At 38.2% G+C, this 23,625-nt stretch overlaps 1 protein-coding gene across 1 annotated transcript in view; it reads left to right on the top strand.

The window, feature by feature from the left end:
* Positions 1-23,625, top strand: part of LOC135220808 (1-phosphatidylinositol 4,5-bisphosphate phosphodiesterase gamma-1-like) — a 511,068-nt gene that overhangs the window by 253,961 nt on the left and 233,482 nt on the right. Inside the window, exon 12 of the mRNA XM_064258319.1 lies at positions 10,386-10,468. Within this exon, the coding sequence (XP_064114389.1) occupies positions 10,386-10,468 (83 nt within the window). The remainder of the gene's footprint in view (positions 1-10,385; positions 10,469-23,625) is intronic.

The following is a 23,625-nucleotide window of genomic DNA, read 5'->3' as shown; positions in this document are numbered from 1 at the left end:
ATTGTCACATTAAAATCTTATTTGGGCAGAACCTCTGAAAAGTCTTCAGGTCCTCTTTTTATTAGAGAAAAAGGCAGAACCATTTCCTTAAAAGGAATCAGGCAACAAATTCTTTATTTTATTAAACAAGCCAATCCGGATTCAGTCCCTCACGTCCATGATATCTGGGCAGTGGCTACCTCAATTAATTATTATCACAATATGAACTTCGAGGATCTTAAAAAATATATGGGTTGGAAATCCACGACAGTATTTAAACGCCACTGTCTAAAGAATTTAAGAGGCTCTTAAATTTTCGGCAGTGGCTGCAGGGAGCATTGTCTCCCCTGATAGGGCCTAGTCTTATAACTCTATTTCCTATTCATTTATTCTGCTATTAAACTTCCTTTGATACTCACTCTTTCCTACCTGCCTCGCTTGTAATCCCTACCTCTCCCCCTTAGGTTCCGGGCTGGTTTGCTTATCAACCTACTCCCGGACATGTACATAGTTCATATTTGTTGATTTTGTATTCCTTACCCGTTTTTTTTACCAGGATAGTATGGATTTTGTCATATTTGATCCCCTTTTTTACCATTTGTAACTTGTTATTCTTACATTGGGTATTAAAACTTAATTTTAAGAGAAAATTTTATATATATTTTTCCTTATGTATCTATTAAATTTTGTGATTACCAAGCTTGTATGGCCAATTCTCTGATACTATTTCACCGGCCAACACAGTTCGAAACCCAGAAAAGGGATTTTGACAAAGAAAAAATCTATCTCTGGGGGAAGACATGTGTCGCCCGGTGAACCCATCCCTCTCTTCTGATCCACACCCTTTAGCTGGCCCAAGCTTGGGTGCGTAATTCAGGAATGAAGCCTTCGGGTGGGAGTTGTAGTAGTAGCGAGCGGAAGGTAGATGTTAAGTAGTCATTGTAACAGCACCTCCTAGAGATGGGTTTTGAGAGGAGTCTTCTACTTAGCAAAATTTCTGTGGTAGTGGCTTCCACTTACCCTTGTGTTTATACCGACACCCTATGGGTGAGCGAGCTGAAGGTAGTAACTTCAGCATTCCATTTAGCTTTTTCTCTGGTATATTTAGCATCTATTTATACCTAGAAATGTGTGCTACAGGGACATTTTACCGAGCGACACAGGTCTTCCCCCAGAAATAGATTTTTCCTTTGTCAAAATCCCTATTTTAGTGCTTCTTCATCTAATAAAAGCTTTTATTTTGTTTGGCTAAACATTTGTTTCTGTGGCTGCACTAATCCACCATCCTCATTCAGTGTGGTAGTCAGCTAACTTTAACAGTAGGTAAGAGTCATTCCAAATAATGACAATTTTTTATGATAAAATTAATTATTTGGATACTCACAAACTGCTAAAGTGAAAACCCACCCAACTTCCTGATATTTTAATATAAAGTGAAAACCCACCCAGCTTCCTGACATTTTGGTGGGTGGTCATGAAGTATCCTGACAAGAATGTAAGCATTCCAATGCCACATAGTGGGGAAAGAGGCGAATACAGAGGCAGTCCTTGTGGGACAGTCAAGTGTTACTTTTTGCTTATATTGATTGTCAATTGCACCTAATGTCAAAAAGATATAAGCTACCTTTAACTTTAGGTAAGTATCCAAATAATTTATTTGACTATAAAAGTGTTCATATACTGCTTTTTGACTGTTTGATCACAGCATCATAATACTTTGATTTTTAAAATTATTACAGATATCCAGTTATCTTGTCAATAGAAGACCACTGCAGTCTTCCCCAACAGCAGGAAATGGCACGGCGTTTCCGTGAGGTTTTTGGAAGTGCTCTTCTTACTGCACCCTTAGATAGTAATGAAACTGTAAGCACAAGTAACTTTGTTGACATGGTTGTAATAAGTTTAATTTTGTACTCATTAGATTTGTAGCTTTGTTTTTTAAAGCATTCACAGTATGTAGTACAGTACTCGACAAGATATTATGCCTAATATCTTGTCGAATTTTGAAGGAACAGAAAAGTTGGGAAGAAATTTCATCAGTGCATTAGGCTACCTACAGCACAAAAGAAAGGGGTGGAGCTTGGACACTGACAAGGAGAGCACTCAGTCACATGCTTGGATGATTGATAAGTGGCTGTATATACTTTTTAGTCAGCGCTATCACCTCAATTTTTGCTTACTACATATAACTTTTTTGCCCCCTGTGACCTTAATATTCTTTGTTATCATTCAATAGATAGTTAATAAGGGCCTTCACTGTTAATCTGTCAAATATTGGCCAAGACGGTGATTTGAGTCAACAGATAATAGCAGAGATATGTCATTGAAGCAATCTGGCCTTAAAACGAGCAGATATTGGATCAGCTGGGTGCAAGGAGGCATTCAGTTCGACACTGGGTTGCCAGACTTGAAGAAAACCATGAGATTCCGTCTCAGAAAAAGCACCCTGGTATTCCTAAGAAGACTTTTGATCAAAGTTTGACTGTTCTCAAGCGTCAACTAGAAAGTAATTGACACTTCAGAACAGTCAAACTTTGATGAGAGGTCTATTTAGGAATACCAGGGTGCTTTTTCTGAGACAGAATCTCATGGTTGCCACCTTCATTAAATCTGGCAACTCAGTGTCGAACTGAATGCCTGCTCACACCCAGCTGATCTGCTTTGTTTTAAGGTCAAATTGCTTCAGTGCACATATTTCTTCTGTTATCTGTTGACTCAAATCACCGTCTTGGCCCATATTAAGGTCAAGGGGGGCAATAAAGTGATAGGTAGTAGGCAAAAATTGCGATAGGAGTGCTGACCAAAAAATAAATACAGCCGCTTATTAAAACTCCAAGCAAGTGACTGAGCGCACCCTCCTTGTCAGTGTCCAAGCTCCATCCCTTTCTTTATGTGAAGTAGGCAGCCTAATGCACCGACAAAATATCTTCCCAATTTTTCCGTTCCTTCAAAATTCGACAAGATATTAGGCCGCTTGATGCTAAGCATCCTAATATCTTGTCAAGTACTGTATTTATTGAATTCTAAAGCTTTAAGTTTAATGTGTTCTGCAATTGGTTGCACCTGAATCCCTAGAGTTTATAATTTTTCTGTATTTATAAAGTATGATTAGCTTGTAAGTTTTGTATCATGCACGCAGTTTGGAGAACTGGAATGTATGTAGATATCTAATGTTTACATTACAAGAAATTCAGCTTTGGTTGTCTGGTTAAACTATCCCCTGAAATGTATAGTTAAAAAAAAAAAATTCTTCATACAAACCCAGTTTTTAAAATTGCCTGCATTCAATGGTCAGTGGATTTTCCATAGATGTACAGGTTTTGTCAGAAACAATGGCAGTTATTAGTGAAAGCCACGAGGTAGACGTGGACATGCACCTCTAGGATTCTAGGGTTGTGCAGAATAATGAGCTGATCAATCCAAGCGGGAAGTCTAAGAGCGAAGCATTCTATCTTCTCTGAAGGCCACCAGGCCCAGTAAAGTAGAGCAATATGTTGGGGATTTGTATTTGTTGCAAAATGTACACCAGAGTAGTGTCCCAATGCTGCCAGAGAGCCCTGCATATGTCTGGGTAGAGACCATGATGAGGTAGAACCTAGTCTTTCCTTTTGAGACTAGAACCACTTGCTTCTCTCTGTGGGAAACCTCAGAATAATTGAAACATTACTGTTCTTTTCTCATAGGAAGATTTGATGGCCTGGTGATAGAGAACTTTTGATTTTGTGTCCTAAATACCAAATGTAAGCCACTGTCTATCCTGCAACTTTGCACTTGAAAGCACAAAGTCCCAGAAGAATTGCTTTTATTTCCAAGAAGTTTGTTTTTCCTCATCTTGTACAAACTATCTCTGAATACATTTAGATTGAGAAATTGGGCCCCTGACCTTGAGTTGAATCATCCTGGAAGAACACAACCTAAGTAGTGGGGAACCCAGTAGAACACCTACCATGAGAGACTTGCAGTCACTGTCTGAGGTCTCTTCATACATTTGGCAGATAGAATTAGATAACTAAGTTATGGCTGACCATAATTGGTTGAGGGACCAGCTTATTGAGGGTACTAAGTGACAGAGAATTTGCTACTTCTTGGCAGTAGAGTACCTTTAAGCAAGGAGACTAATCTCTTAACCCCCACAGCTCAGATATTGTGTGTAGTATACGACTACATATAGCTTCAGGGCAGTGGACTGATATCGTACCTATATGGTCAAGATTTTGCCCCCTACAGTTTGAACGAATTTTGTGGGAAAAATATTTCTAGTTCCATATATCACTCTTGGCAACTCTTCAGAGCACGCTATATGAGTGTGAGTGAGCTGAGAAGCCCTCAGAGTTGCTCAACGTGGCAAGGGGGAATGTAGTCGCAAATTCCCATCCAAGGATGCATTGTAAATATTTAAAAATAAATATGCTAGGAATTTTTTCCCAGTTATTTTTTATCTTTTATGATATTGTTTGAGCTGTAATTTTAATTTGACAAAATAAAAAAATTAGAAAGAACGCTTATAACTTGTAAAATTAGTGTATTTTTTACGACTGTCATAAGGAGAAGAGGCTCGAAAGGGGTGGGAAATATTTACCAACAACTTTCCATGGAAGGTTAGATTTTTTTTATACCATGTGAATATATATATCTTCCTCTTTCCATTTATGAGTTTTTTTAGTTTTTATTTTAAATTGACCATCCTTAAATGTAGCCCTGTCATGGGTGTATTCATTAGCGTATATTAGCCTGGACTGTTAGGGTTCATCCTGTCTTTTGATAGGCAAACAAGAATTCTCACCGAGTTTATATCCAGCTGTAATAAGTTACCCTTCTTGTCAGTTGTTGGTCAGACTGATCCCAATTGATATGGAGACTAAGGAACTGGCATAACTGGAGATGCTCTGCTTCCCCAAACTAAGCAAAGGGATTTTCTTGAGGATGGGTGCATAAGAATTTATAGGGTGGTCCATAAGTCTTATTACCCATACCAAAAAGTACCAAGAATAGAGGTACAGTGGTCCCCTCGTATTCGCAGGGGATGCTAACCAGACCCTTCGCGAATAGTCAGAACCCACGAATAGTTGGAACCCCTATATAAATGCTTAAAACCACCTATTTTGCTAGTTAAAACTCAAAGAAAAACCAACTAAAAATTTTTATACCTGGTTTTTTTAATAGTTTTATCACAAAAAGTGCATTTTATGATGAAACTGATAAGGAAAAAAAAATTGTGAATATTTCGTTAAGAATAACACCGGAAATAGGTGAATTTTCCCTGAATAATGGGGGGGAAATGTTCCAAAGAGAAATCTGCGAATGCGTGAGTCCGTGAATCCAGGGAACGCAAATACGGGGGTTCCACTGTACAAGTATTGCAATAAGACAAAATACATATCCTGGATTCAGTATATTCTTGTTAGCCCTAAATATTATTTTAATTTTCACGATTTTTTGTCCTATTGTTCAATTTTTTTATTTCAGATGGCAGAAAGCAAATAAACTGAATCCAGTACATCTTCTTGTCTATTACTATATTACTTGTTCTTCTTTTGGCGCCTTTGTTAGGTATGTTATAGTGCCATAACTATTATCAGAGCGTTATGGCACCATAAGTACTATCAGTGCCTTATGGCGCTGGTAACCGATAAATCACAGATTTTATGGGGCTAGACAAGTGTCAAGTGTCTTAGCTGAGTCCGCCGATTACTGGGGACTGCCTGTATATGGGTATTGCTGGTATCTAGAGGAGAGAACCCTCACTGGTTGTAGATTTATCTGTTGGGAACATTGGTGTCTCAATCTGGAATAAGGTCTAGTTGGCCATTGACCTTGAGGGTATCTAGAATGACAATCTCATTGTAGATTTAGACCTGGGTATGGCTACACATTAATTTGTAACAGTTTCTTTGATGAAAACATCGCCATCCGGGCTATATACAGGCAGTCCCCTATTTACAACGGGGGTTCCGTTCTTGAGATGCGTCATAAACTGAAAATTGGCGTAAGCCAAAAAATTTTCGAAAATCAACAAAAATCCTAAGAAAACCTTACTTTGAATGCTTTAGGTGTCTATTGAAAACTATGTTAACTGTATTTTTATTGTGTTTTTCGTCAAAAAACCTTCAAATACTGTTTAATGTATATACTCTTGTAAAGTTTGATATTTAAAGACCAAGTTTATGGCCTAAAATATTGGGACTGAACATTACATGTGGTATGGGCTAGTTTTAGAAATGTGCAAGAGTTTGGCACTAGGCTAAGCCTAAGCTTTGGATTTCCCAACAACAGACATTACAAACTTTAGGGACTAGGCTAAGCCTACCACATTCTTTGGATATCCTGACAACAAAGTCAACAAAGCAGCATATGTTTCCACAGAAGTCGACAAACTTTTATTTTTGTGTAATAACCATGACAGTAACTATTAATGTTGTTTTACTTATCTGAGAATCTATTATTGTTGTGTTTTTAATTTACGGCTGTTCTAGGCTATAATAAGTGCAGCCTACCTTCATTTCCTGAACTTAAAGTATCTATTAGCTGCTGCCATTTGTATTTTGTTAGCTGATAACTTCTTCATTGACGATTTACAAAGAATAATGTATTTTTTTTATTCTTTTGGTAAAAGGATGCTGTAAATTGAAAAACAGTCATGTAATACATTTAATGAAAAAAAAAATTGTGAATTAAAAATCATAAAATATAAAATTTATCAAAGACTGCTCTCATTGAAGCCAGCAAATATTTTCAAGAATTCTTCTTGTGTTATAATGCCATTATATGTTTCATTATAGCTGTCAGTATCTCCATTAGGTAAAGGTAGAATAAAGAATAGAAATGATTGGTTATACTGTTTGGTACTTTCAGTAGTTGAAGAGAGATAATGAAAATTTATGATTACCATACTGTGGGCTAGGTAACAGTGGTTGCTTGGCGATCGTTCGCTACTCGGTAGTGTTGATGAAACCATGTATGTAAACAAAAGGTTGGAAGTTTTTTTGGTGTTTGTTTGTTTGTTGATTATAGTTAATGGTTAACCCTTAAATGCCGAATGGACGTATTAAACGTCAAGTCAAAATGTCGCCCGAATGCCGAATGGACGTACCATACATCGACTCAAAAAAATTTTTTTTTTTAAATTCGCGGAAAAATACTTATAGGCCTACCAGCCGAAAACTTTTGAATTACGCGCCTTGGGGGATGCTGGGAGTTCACGGATCGAGGTGTTGTTTTGTTTACAATTGTTACGCAGGCGCGCAAGCACAAATTTCTTTCTTGCCGCACTAAAAAGTATCTGTGACACATCTCGGAAATTATTTCGTCACTTTGACATAATTTTTGTACCATTTTAAATTAGCCGTTACATGAAGTATTATATATGAAAATGTGCGCATTTCTATGTAGAATGCAACAAAAAAAATACTCATGATTGTAGCTTTTATCAGTTTTGAGATATTTTTATATAAATAACGATAAGTGCCAAAATTTCAAACTTCGGTCAACTTTGACTCTACCGAAATGGTCAAAAAAAGCAATTGTAAGCTAAAACTCTTATATTTTAGTAATATTCAATCACTTACCTTAATTTTGCAACTAATTGAAAGTTTCTAGCACAATATTTCGATTTATGGGGAATTTATGAAAAAACTTCCTTACGTCCGCGCGGTAACTCTTCCGAAAAAAATCATACATGCGATTGTGGTAATGTTTGCACCATTTTAAAATTAGCCATTACATAAAGTTTTATATATGGAAATGTGTGCAATTTCATGCACAATACAACTAAAAACAACACATGGTTGTAGCTTTTATCAATTTCGAAATATTTTCATATAAAAAATGATGTGACAAATTTTCAACCTTCGGTCAACTTTGGGTCTACAGAAATGGTCGAAAAACACAATTGTAAGCTACAACGCTTATATTCTAGTAATATTCAAGCATTTACTTTCATTTTGCAACAAATTGGAAGTCTCTAGCACAATATTTCGATTTATGGTGAATTTATGAAAAAAATAACATTTTCTTTACGTCCGCGTGGTAACTTCCGAAAAAAATCATATGTGCGATTGTGGTAATGGTTTGCACCATTGTTTAAAATTAGCACCATTACATAAAAGTTATTTTATTTTTATATGGAAAATGTGCGCAATTTCATGTATTAATTACAATAAAACAAAATAATGGGAAGGTTGTAGCTTTTCTCATTTTTGAAATATTTGCATATAAATCACGATAAATAGAAAAAAACCACGTTCGGTCAACTTTGACTCTACCGAAATGGTCGAAAAACGCAATTGTAAGCCAAAACTCTTACAGTCTATTAATATTCAGTCATTTATCTTCATCTTGAAACAAATTCGAAGTCTCTAGCACAATATTTAGATTTATGGTGAATTTAAAAAAAAAAAACTTTCCTTCCCTCCGCGTGCGGATTTTCCGCCACAAATTTCCGAAATGCGTACGTCCCATTCTCGGAATATTTGCTCCGTTTCATATTAGGCATTTCATAGAGTTTTATATATGAAAATGTGCGCAATTTCATGTAGAATAAAACAAAACATATTTGAAGGTTGTAGCTTTTCTTATTTCCAAAATAATTGCATATAAAAAATATATATATATATAAATCGACATACAGTCAACTTTAACTCGTCAGATATGGTCAAAAACTGCATTTGTAAGCTAAAACTCTTACAGTATAGTAATATTCAATCATTTGTCTTCATTTTGAAAGAAATTGGAAGTCTCTAAGACAATATTTAGATTTATGGTGAATTTTTGAAAAAAATATTGGTTTATGTCCGCGCATTACGAATTCATGCATTATTTTGTGATAATATTTTCCGTGTTGCTTTTATCGTTTTACAATGTATTATATATCAAAATGATTGCAATTTAGTGTACAATGCAACGAAAAAAAATAAACTCGTTAGCTTTTACTGTTTTTTGCACAGCATGATTTTAATACAATTATGTATGAATTTTTTTTTTTCGCTACCATATATTGCATTATTTACATATGATAATGATATTATTTTTCATTTCTGATGGTTGCATACTAAACTTCAGGCAATGACAAAAAAAGCTGCCAAAAATGAACTCTTAATCTTCAAAACTAAGCGCGCCGTGATTTTTTGAAAAAAATATTTTTTCCGCTTCCGCACTCACTCAAAACCGGCTCCGGCATTCGGGAGACGTTTTGATTTTTACTGCTTCGGCGTTTAAGGGTTAATTAATAATTTGAAATGAGTACATACTGATTGTTTATACATTTTATTGGCATATTCTAAGCTTTTAGCTAATTAGGTTTAGCTGTCAGAATGCTAGACTAGGCTACAGTAGCAACTGCTAACATAGGCTAGGCATATTGCCAGAATCAAAACTCAACATTATAAGGGATATATGCTAAAGTCCTATTATATGCAGTAAAAATGGGGTTGAACATTACATGCAGTTGAATATTACTCAAGTATATACTGTATTTTGCCTTTTTGGAGTTATATTTCTTCTGTCAGATCGGCATCATAGCCCTAGAACATGTAGTAAGCCTAGAAATAATGTCTGATGAATATAATTGAAAAACATTGCAAACTCAGAACGTTGTAAGCCCACCTGTTGTAAGCTGCGGACTGCCTGTATATAGTAACCTCACCCTCTAATTGGGCAAACTTCAAGGTTTGCCAATTTTAAAAAGAAATAGTTCAGTGAAAAATGGATAACATGAACATATAAAAAATCTAAAAAATTCTTTCTAGTGCTTTTCACGTTTAGTTGAATGCATAGTGTTCTGCTCACAGTGAGTGATGAAAATAGCTGTCTGTGGAAGTTTTGGTCTGGGCTGTCATTTCTCCACGGAAATGCATGGAAAAAATATTAAAAGCACTGGAAATTGAAAGTGAAAGTTAGTAAGGACAAAGTTATGAAATTTGACAAAACAGAAAAGTTAAAGTACATATTATTATTATTTGTGCAGAAATTAAATCTTCAATTTCCAATTTTCTTTCTAGGCAATGCCATCGCCTGAACAACTCAAGGGTAAGATCATCTTAAAACATAAGAAGCTGCCAGAAGGAACTGATGAAGCCACACCCTTGGCAGCAAATATAGATGAACGTGAGATCCATTTCCCATGTTTTAATGTTATAATAAGTTGGTTGAAATACTTTATAATTTATTTAAGATAATTAGCTATAAAGTTATATTCACTGTTAGGTATGAATTGTGAGGAATAAAAAATATTATCAAAGCTAAATGATTCCTTCAGTTGTTGTGCTGTCCAATTATTTTGTATGAATTAAATTTTGCAGTTGGAGGAGAAATGGAACTCGGCAAACTTAGTATAAAGAGTGCAAAAGTATTTCTGAAAAATCCAGTTGATTCATCAGCATGGCAGCCTCACTTTTTTTTGCTCACCCAAGATCGTCTGTATTTTACCGAGTTGCAAAATGATCAGGAAATGGATTTTGAGGACTCTGGCAGTGAACATCGTCTTTCTACTGATGTAAGAAAATCTTCCCTTATTTATCTTAAGTCTTATATTTTCCCCTAAGGCATTTTTTAACTTCTCCCTGATGTAGTACTGCTTACAGTGGGCCTTGTGTGGCACACTGTGAATGGTACTAAGGTTTTTTATTAGTATTTTTTTTGCAGTGATCTTTTTTCCCAAAGCTGCATTTTTTCTGCTTTTACTTATCCACCCATTTCATTTAGTCTTCAGTTCAGCTGTCCAGTTTCTTTACTTTTACTATGCACTCCAGATTTTACCTTCTGTAAGAACAAATAGTTTGTATAAGCCCTATGAGAATCTGGTTCAAGTTCCTCGTAATAATAATAATAATAATAATAATAATAATAATAATAATAATAATAATAATAATAATAATGAAAACCAGTAAAGATGAGTGGCTAAGGAATGTATGGGAAGAAGGACTGATAAAAGTAGATGAAGACCCAAGAATATAGAGACCGGAGAATGAAAAATAGAACAGAGGAATGGCACAGCAAACCAATGCACGGACAGTACTTAAGACAGACTAAAGAACTGGCTAGCAATGAAACATGGCAATGGCTACTGAAAGGAGACCTCAAAAAGGAAACAGAAGAAATGCTAACAGTGGCACAACACCAAGCCCTAAGAACCAGATATGTCTAAAGAACAAAATAGAAGGAAATAACCAAGAAAGTATCACTCATTGATGTCAAAATATTATGGGACACCAGAGGAGATGAGAAAGAAAGGAAAAATTAAAAGTATCAAGACCTGAAAATAGAAATAAGAAGGATATAGGATATGTCCATAATTATAGGAACACTAGGCACAATCCCAAGATCCCTGAAAAGGAACCTGGAATAATTAGATACTAAAGTAGCTCCAAGATTCATGCAGAAGAGTGTGCTATTAGAAACAGCACACACACTGAGGGAAGTGATGGAGTCCCAAGGAGGCAGGATGCAACCTGGAACCCCACAATGTAAAAATCACCCAGTTGAATAGGATGACTTTGAGACAAAAAAAAGATAATAATAAGAACTGACAAATAGGGTGGCTACTTCACTGGAGTTCATAGTAATAATGATGATGATGATGATTGAGAGTACATGTACATAAATATCTCACTAGAGGAATAAAAAATATATCAAAGAGGAAGAAAATACAGGTAACAGGATATATCCTGTTCCAGTCTTTGCTAGTCTACCATAAATCTGCCTGATGTTTAACTTACTGTGTACATATAAACACTTCCTAGGTCAAAAATTTGAAATACTCCTATAAATACTGTACCACAGCAAAGACAATGTCTCAGCCATAATCGTGTTTTTTTCTTTAAAAGGTTATGATTTTCTCGTTCTGCAAGAGTTTGGGATTTGGTTAAGTTAGGTTGGGTACACTTCGTAACTTAGCCTAGCTTTATATATCCAACTATATATAACCAGACCGGTGCTGTGCCTCAATATCCTTGTTGTTCTTGTCTCTGCAGGAATTAAGACCTGTCCTTTGCGTTGCGTTATGTTGCTCAGGGACGTCACCATGTTGGTTCCTTAGTCAAGAAAAGTTGGGGTGCTTGGGTCAGTGTCTTGTCATCATAGGACATCTCATTTGAGTAGTATACTTAACTTGTGTCATCATAGGGTATCTCCTCATAGGACGTCTCCTCTACAGTAAAACCCCGAACTTACGCGAGGTTAGGTTCCAGATCCTCTCGGGCAAGTGAAATTTTTGCGTCTAAAAATGCTAATAAATGCTTACTTGTAGAGTTTGAACACTAAATATGACCTTAATCATGCTCCCTATATATTAAGCTAACTTTTAAATTAGATGAAAATTACTGTAATTTCATTTAAAAGTTAGCTTGATATATTGTTACCCATAAAAGAGAAATAAATGGTTGGTAAAAATATAGGAGTGTGTGAAGATTACAAACAATGTAGTTCTCTCTTCTATCTGATGGAATTTCCATCTTGTGTAGGCCTTCATCTGGCACTTTTTTTCATGATTTCCTGGTTCTAATGCATTTCTAACCAACTTTTCTTCATCCTTTCTCATGTTCACAAACTGTGTTCATCTATGAGGTCTGTTTGTTTTTCAGCCTCAGCATACCACACTGTTTGCACCACACCTTCCTTTTTCTTTGTTATTTATAAGCGATCATCCCATTGTTGTCTGGCCACGAATTTTTATGTTCTGTTGTCACATTTTTTCAAAATATTTATTAATTTTACTAATGTGACATTTTTAGTCATTGTAATTAATATCCTAGAGCAAAATGCAAATGTTAGAAGAAGAGATTCAGGATGGCAAGTATGAGGGAGAGGGACATCCTCAGCTGATTTTTTACCTTTAAAAGCTCGATGAAGGAGTTCAGCATTTTTTTAAAGGCCAATAACCAATCTACCATCATCTGTAGTCGTGGTGGAAGAGAAGACGAGCAGGACACAAAGATAGATAGTATTGCCTATTTGGTCCACCACTGATGAGGCTGAGTAATTCCTTCAAGTTTCCTCCTCAAGGAATTATTGTAAGTTATCTCTGCTGTATGGTAATTTCTATTTGCACCACAGTAAAATGCAACAAAAATGGTGTAATTTTCATTGAATAATTATGTCTCCATGCGTTGGATTTGGTTTATTTGTTCATATGTATCTTCAAGCTTAGCAGGTTATTTGTCCTAACTTTGTTGACCCTTCTAGAGACATACAGTAGAGCCTCGGTTCTCGACGATAATTCGTTCCAGAAGGAGCGTCGAAATTCTATTATTTCGAGAACTGAATCAAGTTTTCCCATAAGAAATAACTGAAAATGGATTAATCCGTTCTTGACCATCATTTATTACCCTAACCTTGCCTTTTTATACAATACATTACATGTAAATTACAACTAAATAAGTTAAAAGTTAAATAAATATCATGTTGTTTTAAACTGAAATATATAAAATAATAAAATGTATTTAAAAAGATATAGTATGAAAATCTAGCCTGCGTCCAACCGATTGTGAAGCCAAGCGCCATAGGCTACCTAGTGTAAATAGTAAGTAGAACGTAGTGTAGTGGGTAGGCATAAAACGTGTTGCTAACATTATAAAAACATTGAAAAGCAAGTCTAATTATTACAGTAAATTAATAAACTATTAAAATTAAACCCAATTTATATTTATCAAAAACTTGCAAAAATTGGCCTACAGTAAGTCGGCATTTAAGGATGTAAACAAACCATAGCGCAGCCCTGGTGGTTTATATCGGGACTATGGTAGTAAACAAACCATATCTCGCTATAAGCCTAGAAACTTTTACATTCTAAATTAATTAATGGTAAATCTTTTACGGAGTCGACTGCAATACTGTATACAAAATCGCTTGAAAATTATCTTTCAGTAAATGTAATGTTATGATACTAACGATTTTGTTTCATAAATGTCCTTATAAAAAAGGTGCGTCTTTTACGGCAAATTGTCCAATATCAGGGCTGGTTTCAAGCTTATTGGACTTTGACAATTACTATGGTACTGCATGGTAAATATATACGTACGTACGTATAAGTAAAAGAATCTTCTTAATGTCTTTAATTACTATACCATTACGTACCAGCATCTATTGAGTTTAATATCACGAGGACACTTATAAACGAAGCATACAGATTGCGTTCGTTACCGCGCACGCGTTGCATATGTAAACTGTGTCACTTCAGACCTCATACGTAAACATTGACGTCTTTTTACAGTAGACAAAAGAATCGTCTTAATTTCTATAATTATTCTATACCATAGCGGCTTCTCTGATTAAGCTAAGGCTAACCTCCTCTTTACCAGCAAGCTTAACAAAGATTAAGATTGCGTTCGCTACCGAACGGCACACGTTGTGAAAGTGGTTTCACTACCAAATCTCACACGTAAACAATGACGTATTTTTACAGTAGACATAAAAGAATCTACTTAATTTCTATAATTAATGTATACCGTAGCGGATTCTGAGTTAAGCTAAGGCTAACCTCTTCTTTACCGGCACGCTTAAAAAGCTTAGATTGCGTTGCTACCGAACCGAACATGTTACGTATGTAACTGGTTTCACTACCAAATCTTACACGTAAACATTGACGTATTACAGTACGACATAAAAGATTCTTCTTTATTTCTTAATTACTACGCACTTAATATAGCATAGTGGCTTCTCTGATATAAGCTATGACTAACTTCTTCTTTACCGGCAAGCTTAACAAAGCTTAAAGATTGCATTCGCTACCGAACCGCACATGTAACCTACGTACGTAACATTGCCTTCACTTAAATACGTATTGCATTTGCTACTGAAACGCGCGCCTCAAGTGTGAGCATGGTTTTAGAATATGTCTACGCTTGAAAAAAAATCAAGCAAGGGCGCTTGATTAAATCTTTTTTTCGCTCATCACTTTCATGCAGATGAGAGGATAGACGAAACTTAAGGTTTATTTTGGAGTTGGAAATGATGGAAACATTTTGAAGAAGGAAAACGCGAGATGCCATGTAAACACTTTTCCATTATTTCAGAGATTAACAATAGCAAAAGTTTTTAATTGATAGCCAGTAGTAATGTTGGGACCCGTGATGAATGAAAAGGTAACTGCGTATAGAGTTGATACCACCGAAAAAGCAAACTAAATGCGCGCAAGGTGTACAAGACACGACACATGTTTGAATGTTTGTAAACATTAGTTGCGGACTTTAAACAATGCTGAGTGGCGTCACCAGTGTAACCAACCGTTTTGCTAAATTATGCTAGTCGGTCCAAGCAAGAATTTATGCCAAATATGGTGCAATTTTGTGCCAAAATTATGCTATTAATCTATCATTATCTCATTTTTCTAATACATTTGAGCTAAAACAACGATGTAATGGAAATTTAAAACATTTATATGTTAGGTGAAATGATACAAAGTGACGAACAGACAATATTATAACTAAAATTTGATGATCTTTACATGTTAGGGAACTCGTAATAAAACAACATTTTTCTTTAATAGATCACATACGCAATCCCTAGTACACTATTTGATATGCAATCACTATTATACTATTTGACAAATGTGTGAAGATCACACATACAAATGTGAAGAAAAACAACAAATTTTACTTATTACTGCATCATTATCATGCCACTCAGAACCATTTTTCTTTAACAGGTCACATAAACAATTAATAAATACTTGAAAATGTGTGTAAATTACTTCAAATATAACATTTTGTTATTTACTGATAATTACTGAAAAATTAAAACTAAAAAAAAAGGTAAACAAACAAACCAGTCTCTACTCAAGAAGAAAAACATAGTACTTATTACTTGATCATTATCATGCCACTGAAACACTATTTTTCTTTAACAGATCACATACACAATAAATAAATACTTGAAAATTGTGTGAAAATCACTTCAGACAAAATTAAAATTTTGATAACTACTGAAAAAAATAAAACTTAAAAAAGGAAAAAAAGTAATTCTTTACTCATGCAGAAAAAACATTAATAACACTTTACTGATTGTATGTGATGCCACTGTGGGTATTTATTTATATTCACAAAATTTAATATTCCTTAGTTGGGTTCAAACTTAGCAATTAACTCATTTGTTAGTGCTACTTTTGAGGCAATTTCACTATGAAGATACATATATTCACTATAGCTGTGTATGAAATTGAGGAATTTTCTGCATTTTATTTAAAATTTTAGTGAAAATACATTCTAAAATTGTACTAGAACCCTAAGTGTGGAAAAAATTATGCTAAGCTCCAATTCTTGGGTCAAATTATGCTAAAAAACATGAAATTATGCTACATTTGGTAGCACTGGATGACGCCAACTAGCGGTGGCTGGCGGAAACAGTTTTGTTTACAAACATCATATGGTCGGGGGTCGGAAACTGGTTTTTTGGTTGAAAACAGATACAAAGTTTATTGGAAATTTAGTGGTGAAATCCGATTATGTCTAGTTCTAATACGGTCGTGAACCGGGTCTCTACTGTATCTATTAAAATAGCCATCAGCATTTCTTTTAACTTCTTTGGATGAGGATCTAATATAGCAACTGAAATATTAAGTGCCTGGCAAGTTTCAATAATGCAATCTGAATTGGCTCTAGATTTCAGCCAGACCGTGGTGGAATTAAGAATAGGATACTGAGTGACAAACATATGTCTCTCAATGGCGCAATGATCATAAGTGCCTATACATTCACAGACATTGGACTTGACAATAGCTGGAACATCTGTGAATGTGAGGTCTAATCTATTACCAGAAATGTATGTTGGTTCCTCAAATAGCAGGACAGAGCTAAAGGATACATAGAACTGAAGAGCAGACTGGCACATGTTGATCTGTGGAATTTGATTTTAGCCACTCACTGTGCTTTGCATTAGTCTCTGCAAATACTGACCTGTGCTCACGGTTCTCTGAAGCACTTTTCTCTTCAGGAGTAAGTGTTGAAGATGCTGGAAATGGTGCAGTGGGAGGGAAGTGTGTTGTCCTTCACCAGGATTTTACAGTTTGATTTTCTTGGATCCGAATTCTACAGGTGACTGAAGACCAGTGATCGACCTTTCCACACTGAATCACTTTGTAAGGAAGACAAGGTTCAGGATGAAGACGCCCCGTACAAGTTTGGTAGCGACAACAGACAACGACTTCTTGCTGTCAGTAGACTTGAAGGATGCTTACTTTCAGATTCCAATCCACCCTTCATCCAGGGAGTTCCTTTGCTTCAGTCTGGGAGAGCAAGTCCTTTGCTTTGGATTGGCTATGTCCCCTCAGGTGTTCACAAGGGTCTTTGGCCTAGTCTCAATGTGGGCTCATGCTCAGGGGATTTGCATGTTGAGATACCTCAACGACTGTCTGGTCTTGGCAAGCTTCAGGGAGAAACTACTTCAAGACAGGGATTGCGTTCAGTTTTGTCAGGAGCTAGGCATAAGTAAACCTGGCGAAGTTCACTCTGGTTCTCAGCCAGAGAGCTCTCTATCTTGGTATGGATATGAATACAGCAGTATCAAGGGTTTTTCCGTTGTATTGCTTAATAAGGTAAAGGCACCATCTTTCACCTCTTGAAACTTTCACAGCTTTGAAAGTGTACACCATAAAAACCTCGGTTTGTTCATATACGAAACAAACCTGAGGTCTTGACATTAGGATAATACTAGTGCCAAGCTGGAAACCAGTAGAATTAAAAATAAACTTGTAAGATCCAGGGACTATTGGCATCTATACCAGGTCACGGGGTATGTAGTACCCAGAATGCCCTCGGCATCCTGTGACCTGACAGTTACTTTCCTACCACCTTTATGATAGGACGTGATTACTTTCTATCTGTTTTAAAGCCGGTTTTAGTTTGCCCTAGATTGAGTGGGTTTCCTTGTTCAAGATTTTTAACTTTGGTGTCTACAGATCCACATCCAACATGTAGAAGGTGCAGAGAAAATGTATGTACTATTACTAATCCTTGTTCAGTTTGTCACATTTGGTCGGTGGAACAGTGGATGAAGTTTTATGGGAAAGGCCAGTACAAAAGAAAGGAGACAATGCCATCTTTGGATGACCAATCGTCGTCAGCTTCTGTTGTATCAGCAATACACCAGACTGCTCCATATATTTCGTCGCCTGCTTTTGATATTTCCCATACTCCTTCAGTTTCTTCTAGCGATTCATTATTGGAAACGCCAGGAGGGGTTTTGGGTAATTTTATGCATAATTACGCTCCGTCATTCCCAGCAGGGAGAGGGGGAGCATCGCCATCTTTGATCCAGGTGTCGGCTCCCAGTGCGCAGAGAATAGAAGGAAAACGTGGTCGGCGTTAGGCCTACCAGGCGTACCAACCTTGGAGGGGTTGCTGTCTCATTATATGGCATTGCGATTCTACCAGGGTTCAACAACGTTGAATGTTCCTCATCCCCCGGCCTGCACTTTATGGGGGCTAATGCCACGGCAACAACATCAATGTTTCCGGCGATGCAGAACGTTGGAGGTAGTTTTACAGCACATGTAGGGCTGCCAGCAGCAGCTGCTGTCTCTCCCTACAAGAGTGGTGATGTCACAACCTGCGTCACACACTGATATGGCAGATGCGATGACGTCACAGCCTACTGCTTCTCTATCTACTTCGTTGCCTCCTGAGCCAAATACACTTTCTGACTCGTTGGTACACACAGTCATGAAGAAATTACAAGCTCTAGAGGAGAAGATAGTTAAGAAAGACAAAAAGAAAAGACGTGACTAGTCGTCTTCTTCGTCTTCTTCCTCTAGTTCGGCGTCATCGCAAAGTTCAATGACTACTGCGTGTACCAGTCAAGCGTTGGAGGATACGGACTTTGTGACTGATCCTTGGGCCAAGAGGGGAAGAGTGAATTCTTCTTCATCTTCGAGCCAGGACTGTCACATCCCGGACAGCAACAAAGTGAAGAAGACAGTGGCTGGTAAGCTTAACGCTAACGGACAAAGTTGTTTACAGGCGTCGGAACGAACGAAAGCATCAACGGTTGCTGGGATAGCAGCTGCCTTGGAGATGCCAGCAGAGTCGACAAAGAGTCTAAGAGAGACTTCACTGCTGTTGATAAAATCAACGATGAGTGGGAAGAGTTCAACAAGGAATAAAGAACAGGTACCAGTTTTGCCTGTAAGACCTTTTAAGATACGGAGAAAGGATGAGAGAGCTCCCATTAAAAGGTCGTATGATAAAGAGTTGGTAACCTTTTCTGATACGCTGGTGGAAGGCGTTGTTCGACTTGATGAGAGATCAAGGCCGAATTCCCTGACGGACATTGGAGACGATATTAATAGAGATAGAGAGGAGATTAGCTCGGTTTCGAGAGAGCCTTCATCTTGGAGATATAGGCGGGGTTCTCGCTCTAGATCTGCGAGCAGAGAAGGAGTTAGGCTGTCTCGTTCTCCTACTGACTATTCGAGATCGAGCCGTCGGCAGCCATCAGAGATCAAAGATGCCGCGGTCGTAGGTTCGGATGGCCATGATGCACCTGGACATTTGTCAGCTGATAGGAGTTAGCTAGCTTCTCCTGTGGCTGAATACAATACGTCAGAACTGGAGGAAGGAAAAACCAGGAGTTTCTGGCTTTGTATGCAGAGGTGATTGGTTGATTCGTCAATTCAATAACCTTTCGGGGAGCACGGAGACACCTTCCAGCATGCTTCCTCTGGGGATCGACATGGTGTTCAGATTGAAAAAGGATACGAAGGTGTCATATGAATTACCTTGCTCAAGTCATGCGGAGTCTGTTTTAGAACACAAATGCACGGATTGCTGGAAGGGATAAATCCTTAAGATCGAATAGATCGTTCAAGTTTATTTTCCCCCCATTGATGAAACATAGGAAATATTATATGACACCAATGGTTCCTTTGCTATCTAGACAAATTAACCCAGTTGTGGTAAGGTTAAGACCTAGATTAACCTTGGATCAAGTTAAGATGGAATGCCCTTCGATGACTTGTCAAAAGGCTGCTACTTTGGGCGCAACAGCTTCCTCTGTCTTTCAGACTGCTTCTTGGTTAGACCTGTGGTTAACAGCAGTGGCAAAAATTGCATCCTCAGAAGTAACGAGAAAAGTAGTGGATGAGTCAGTGTTTATCAGATTGCTACAATCAGATTCCAAACCAATTGCGTACTTGACAAATTTAAGTGCCAATGTTTGGGCAAATATCCTGTTGATGAGGAAAGATGCAGCTTTGGCTAGATTAAGCCACACTGTTGATTTGGATTCCCTGCTAGCAATGAGGAATGGGGATATCCTAGAGTCTCAATTGCTGTGTCCAGAGGGCATACTGGAAGAGCCTATAGATAGAATAAGGATGGACACTAACGACAGATTAGTACAGCAGGCAGTTAGAAAAACATCTGGAAGTTTAGTTAATCCTGTTGAGGTAAGGCATCAGCAAATACCTCGTAAGAAGCCAGTGAGACATAACATCCCTAATAGAGCAACAAGACCCTCTTCCCCAAAGAAGTTAGCTCATCGGCCCTTTCACAATAGAAACAACAGAAGAATGGGTATTAGGCATAGGGGGAGAGGTTCAAGACGATAGGATGGGCGCCTCTCATCACTCAGCCACACCAGTGCAGGGTTGCCTGGCGAATCACTGGAAGGTGTGGCAGGAATTTGGAGCAGAGCAGTGGGTGGTGGATGTGCTCAGAGTCGGTTATTTGATTCCGTTCGAAGTAACCCCACCCCTGACAGAACAACCATTACCGCACCTCACTTTTGCTCAGGAACCTCAGAAGGATTTTATTCTGCAAGAGGAAGTGAAGATGATGGAAAAAGGGGCTGTGGAACAAGTATCGATTCTGTCAAAGGGGTTTTACAGCCACATTTTCCTTGTCCCCAAAGCCAACAGCGATTGGAGGACAGTAATAGATCTGTCAACATTGAATCTGTTTATAAGAAAAACCAGATTCAGGATGGAGACCCCACAGACAGTTCTACAAGCAGTCAGGGTCAAGGACTTCATGCTGTCAATAGACTTGAAGGATGCATACTTTCAGATCCCAGTCCATCAGTCTTCCAGGAAATTTCTCCACTTCAGTCTTGCAGAGAAAGTTTTCCAATTCAGAGTCCTGTGCTTTGGGTTGACAACGTCTCCGTAAGTTTTTACAAGTGTATTCACTCTCGTGTCGACATGGGGGCATGCTCAGGGGATCAGGCTAATAAGATACCTAGATGACTGGCTGGTGATAGCAAAGTCCAGAGAAAAATTACTTCAGGACAGGGTGACCCTTCTGCAGTTTTGTCACAACCTAGGCATTGTGATAAATCAGGAGAAGTCGAAGTTGGATCCAAGTCAACGGCTGGTGTATCTGGGTATGATTATAGACACAGTGAAAGCCAGAGTGTTCCCAGCAGACCAGAAGGTAGAGAAATGCAAACAAGTGGTGAATGCCTTTCTGGAAAAACAAACAGCCATCAAGACAGTGGCAAGTAGTACTGGGAATTCTAACTTCCTTGGAGAAGATGGTACCACAAGGGAGGCTACACTTTCGATCTCTGCAATGGAGGATGAAGGAGTTTAGGTCGCCAACGTTAGATCACCCATACGAGCAAATTCCCTTGTCGACAGAGGTGAGGAAAGACCTACTGTGGTGGGTGCAGGACAACAATTTGACAGTGGGAGTTCCCCTTCAGCAACCCTCTCCGGACCTCTTGCTGTTCTCAGCAACGGCTTGAAGTTAAAAGCAGCGTTTCTGGCACTTCAGGAATTCCGGGAGAGGGTGAAGGGCAATCAGTGGTGTTGATGTCAGACAACACCACAGTAGTAGCTTACGTAAAAAAGCAAGGAGGCTTCATATCTTGGCAGTTGCACATGATGACTGTTCAACTTCATCAATGGGCTGTAGAGAACTTAGTAGACATCAGGGCCAGATATATTTCAGGAAAAAGAAACATAGTGGCTGACAAGTTGAGCCGCAGGGATCAGATACTGGGGACGGAGTGGTCTTTGCATCAACAGGTAGTGGACAGAATGCTCATATTGTGGGAAAGGCCGATCATAGACCTATTCTCAACCAGGTACAACAAAATGTTGGAAGTGTATTGTTCAGTAGTCATAGACGTAGAGGCAGTAGCAGAAGATGCGATACAACAACCATGGGACAATATGGACGTTTACGCATTTCCTCCATTTTGTCTAATCCGTGAGGTTCTGAACAAGGTAATGCGGCCTCAGAACCTCAAAATGACTGGTAGCGCCTTTATGGCCGAGGGCAGAATGGTTTCCAGATCTGTTGGAACTCCTAATAGCCATGCCGAGAAAGTTACCTCAGTGGAACAACCTACTATGTCAGCCGCACGTGGAGAGGTACCACCAGTCGGTGAAGTCCCCATCACTTCAAGGATGGAGATTGTCAAGTATCTCCTGCGAGTAAGAGGCTTTTCTCAGAAAGCAGCAACACAGAGGGCATGTAATATCAGAAGGTCATCTGCAGCGGTCTACCAAGGAAAATGGTCAGCATACTGTGATTGGTGTCGTAGATGGAACTTGTCTCCACTTGGAACCACTATTCAACAGTTAGCAGATTTTCTGATATATCTCAGGACAGAAAGGCATATGTCTGTATCTGTTGTTAAGGGGTACAGGGCTGCTCTAGCCTCGGTCCTACGCATGGAAGGTGTGGACATTTCGTCTTCATGGGGGTTGGCTATGTTAATGTAGAGTTTTGAGCAGTCCTGTTCTCTGAAGGAACTAAAAGCCCCAGATTGGGATTTGACCATGGTACTGAGTAGTCTCATAAAAACCCCCCTACAAACCATTAAGACAGTCCACAGATAGGAGCTTGATCCTGAAGACAGTCTTCTTATTGGCCCTAGCCTCAACCAAAAGGGTTGGGGAACTGCATGGTCTGTCATATGTAGTAACGCATTCGAGAGGTTGGAAGTCTATGGTATTCGAGTTTGTCCCAGAATTCGTAGCCAAAACTCAAAACCCATCAGTAGTGGATGGCAGATTCGACTCCTTTTTCATACCTTCTCTGGCAGAATTTGTAGACAATGACAAGGAAGAAATGCTTCTGTGTCCCGTCAGAGTACTAAGAGCATACTTAAGAAGGACGAAGCATCCCAGCCCGGGGTGCCGGAGGCTGTTTGTAAGTACTGGATGGAAGTGTCCAGGAACTCAATATTGTTTTGGCTGAGAGAAACTATCAGGAATGCATACATGACAGAGGACAGAAGGTCAAATAGCTGAGAGAGGGCTAGAGCTCATGACATCAGGGGCTTGAGCACTTCTTTGGCATTCAAGAAGAATATGTCTGTGAAGAGAATTTTGAAAGCTGGTATTTGGAAATGCCAAACAACTTTCACTTCTTTTTCTTTAAAAGATGTTGCCCATAGATCCTTGGACACTTTTTCCTTGGGTCCAGTGGTGGCGGCCCAGCAAGTGGTATAGCTCATCCAGTACCCCTGGCGGGCAGTTTGTGTCTAGTCTAAGATGAAGGTATGAAAGTAGAATGAATGAGATGACGGGTCTTTCTTCTTTACTTCTTTCTTTCTACTTTACCTACGTGCAGTATGAAGGAGAGTACCATTATGAGCTGGAACGGACTAGATGCAGGTGAGGTGGTCAGCCATACTGTAAAGATAATCTAGAGTATAGTATACTTTTCAGTAGCAACACACTCCTCTCACTAATAGGGAGAGAGAGGGGTG

This window comes from Macrobrachium nipponense, chromosome 2 (assembly GCF_015104395.2).
Source record: "Macrobrachium nipponense isolate FS-2020 chromosome 2, ASM1510439v2, whole genome shotgun sequence".
Lineage (NCBI taxonomy): Eukaryota > Metazoa > Arthropoda > Malacostraca > Decapoda > Palaemonidae > Macrobrachium > Macrobrachium nipponense.
This window is presented reverse-complemented; position numbering and strand designations above follow the sequence as displayed.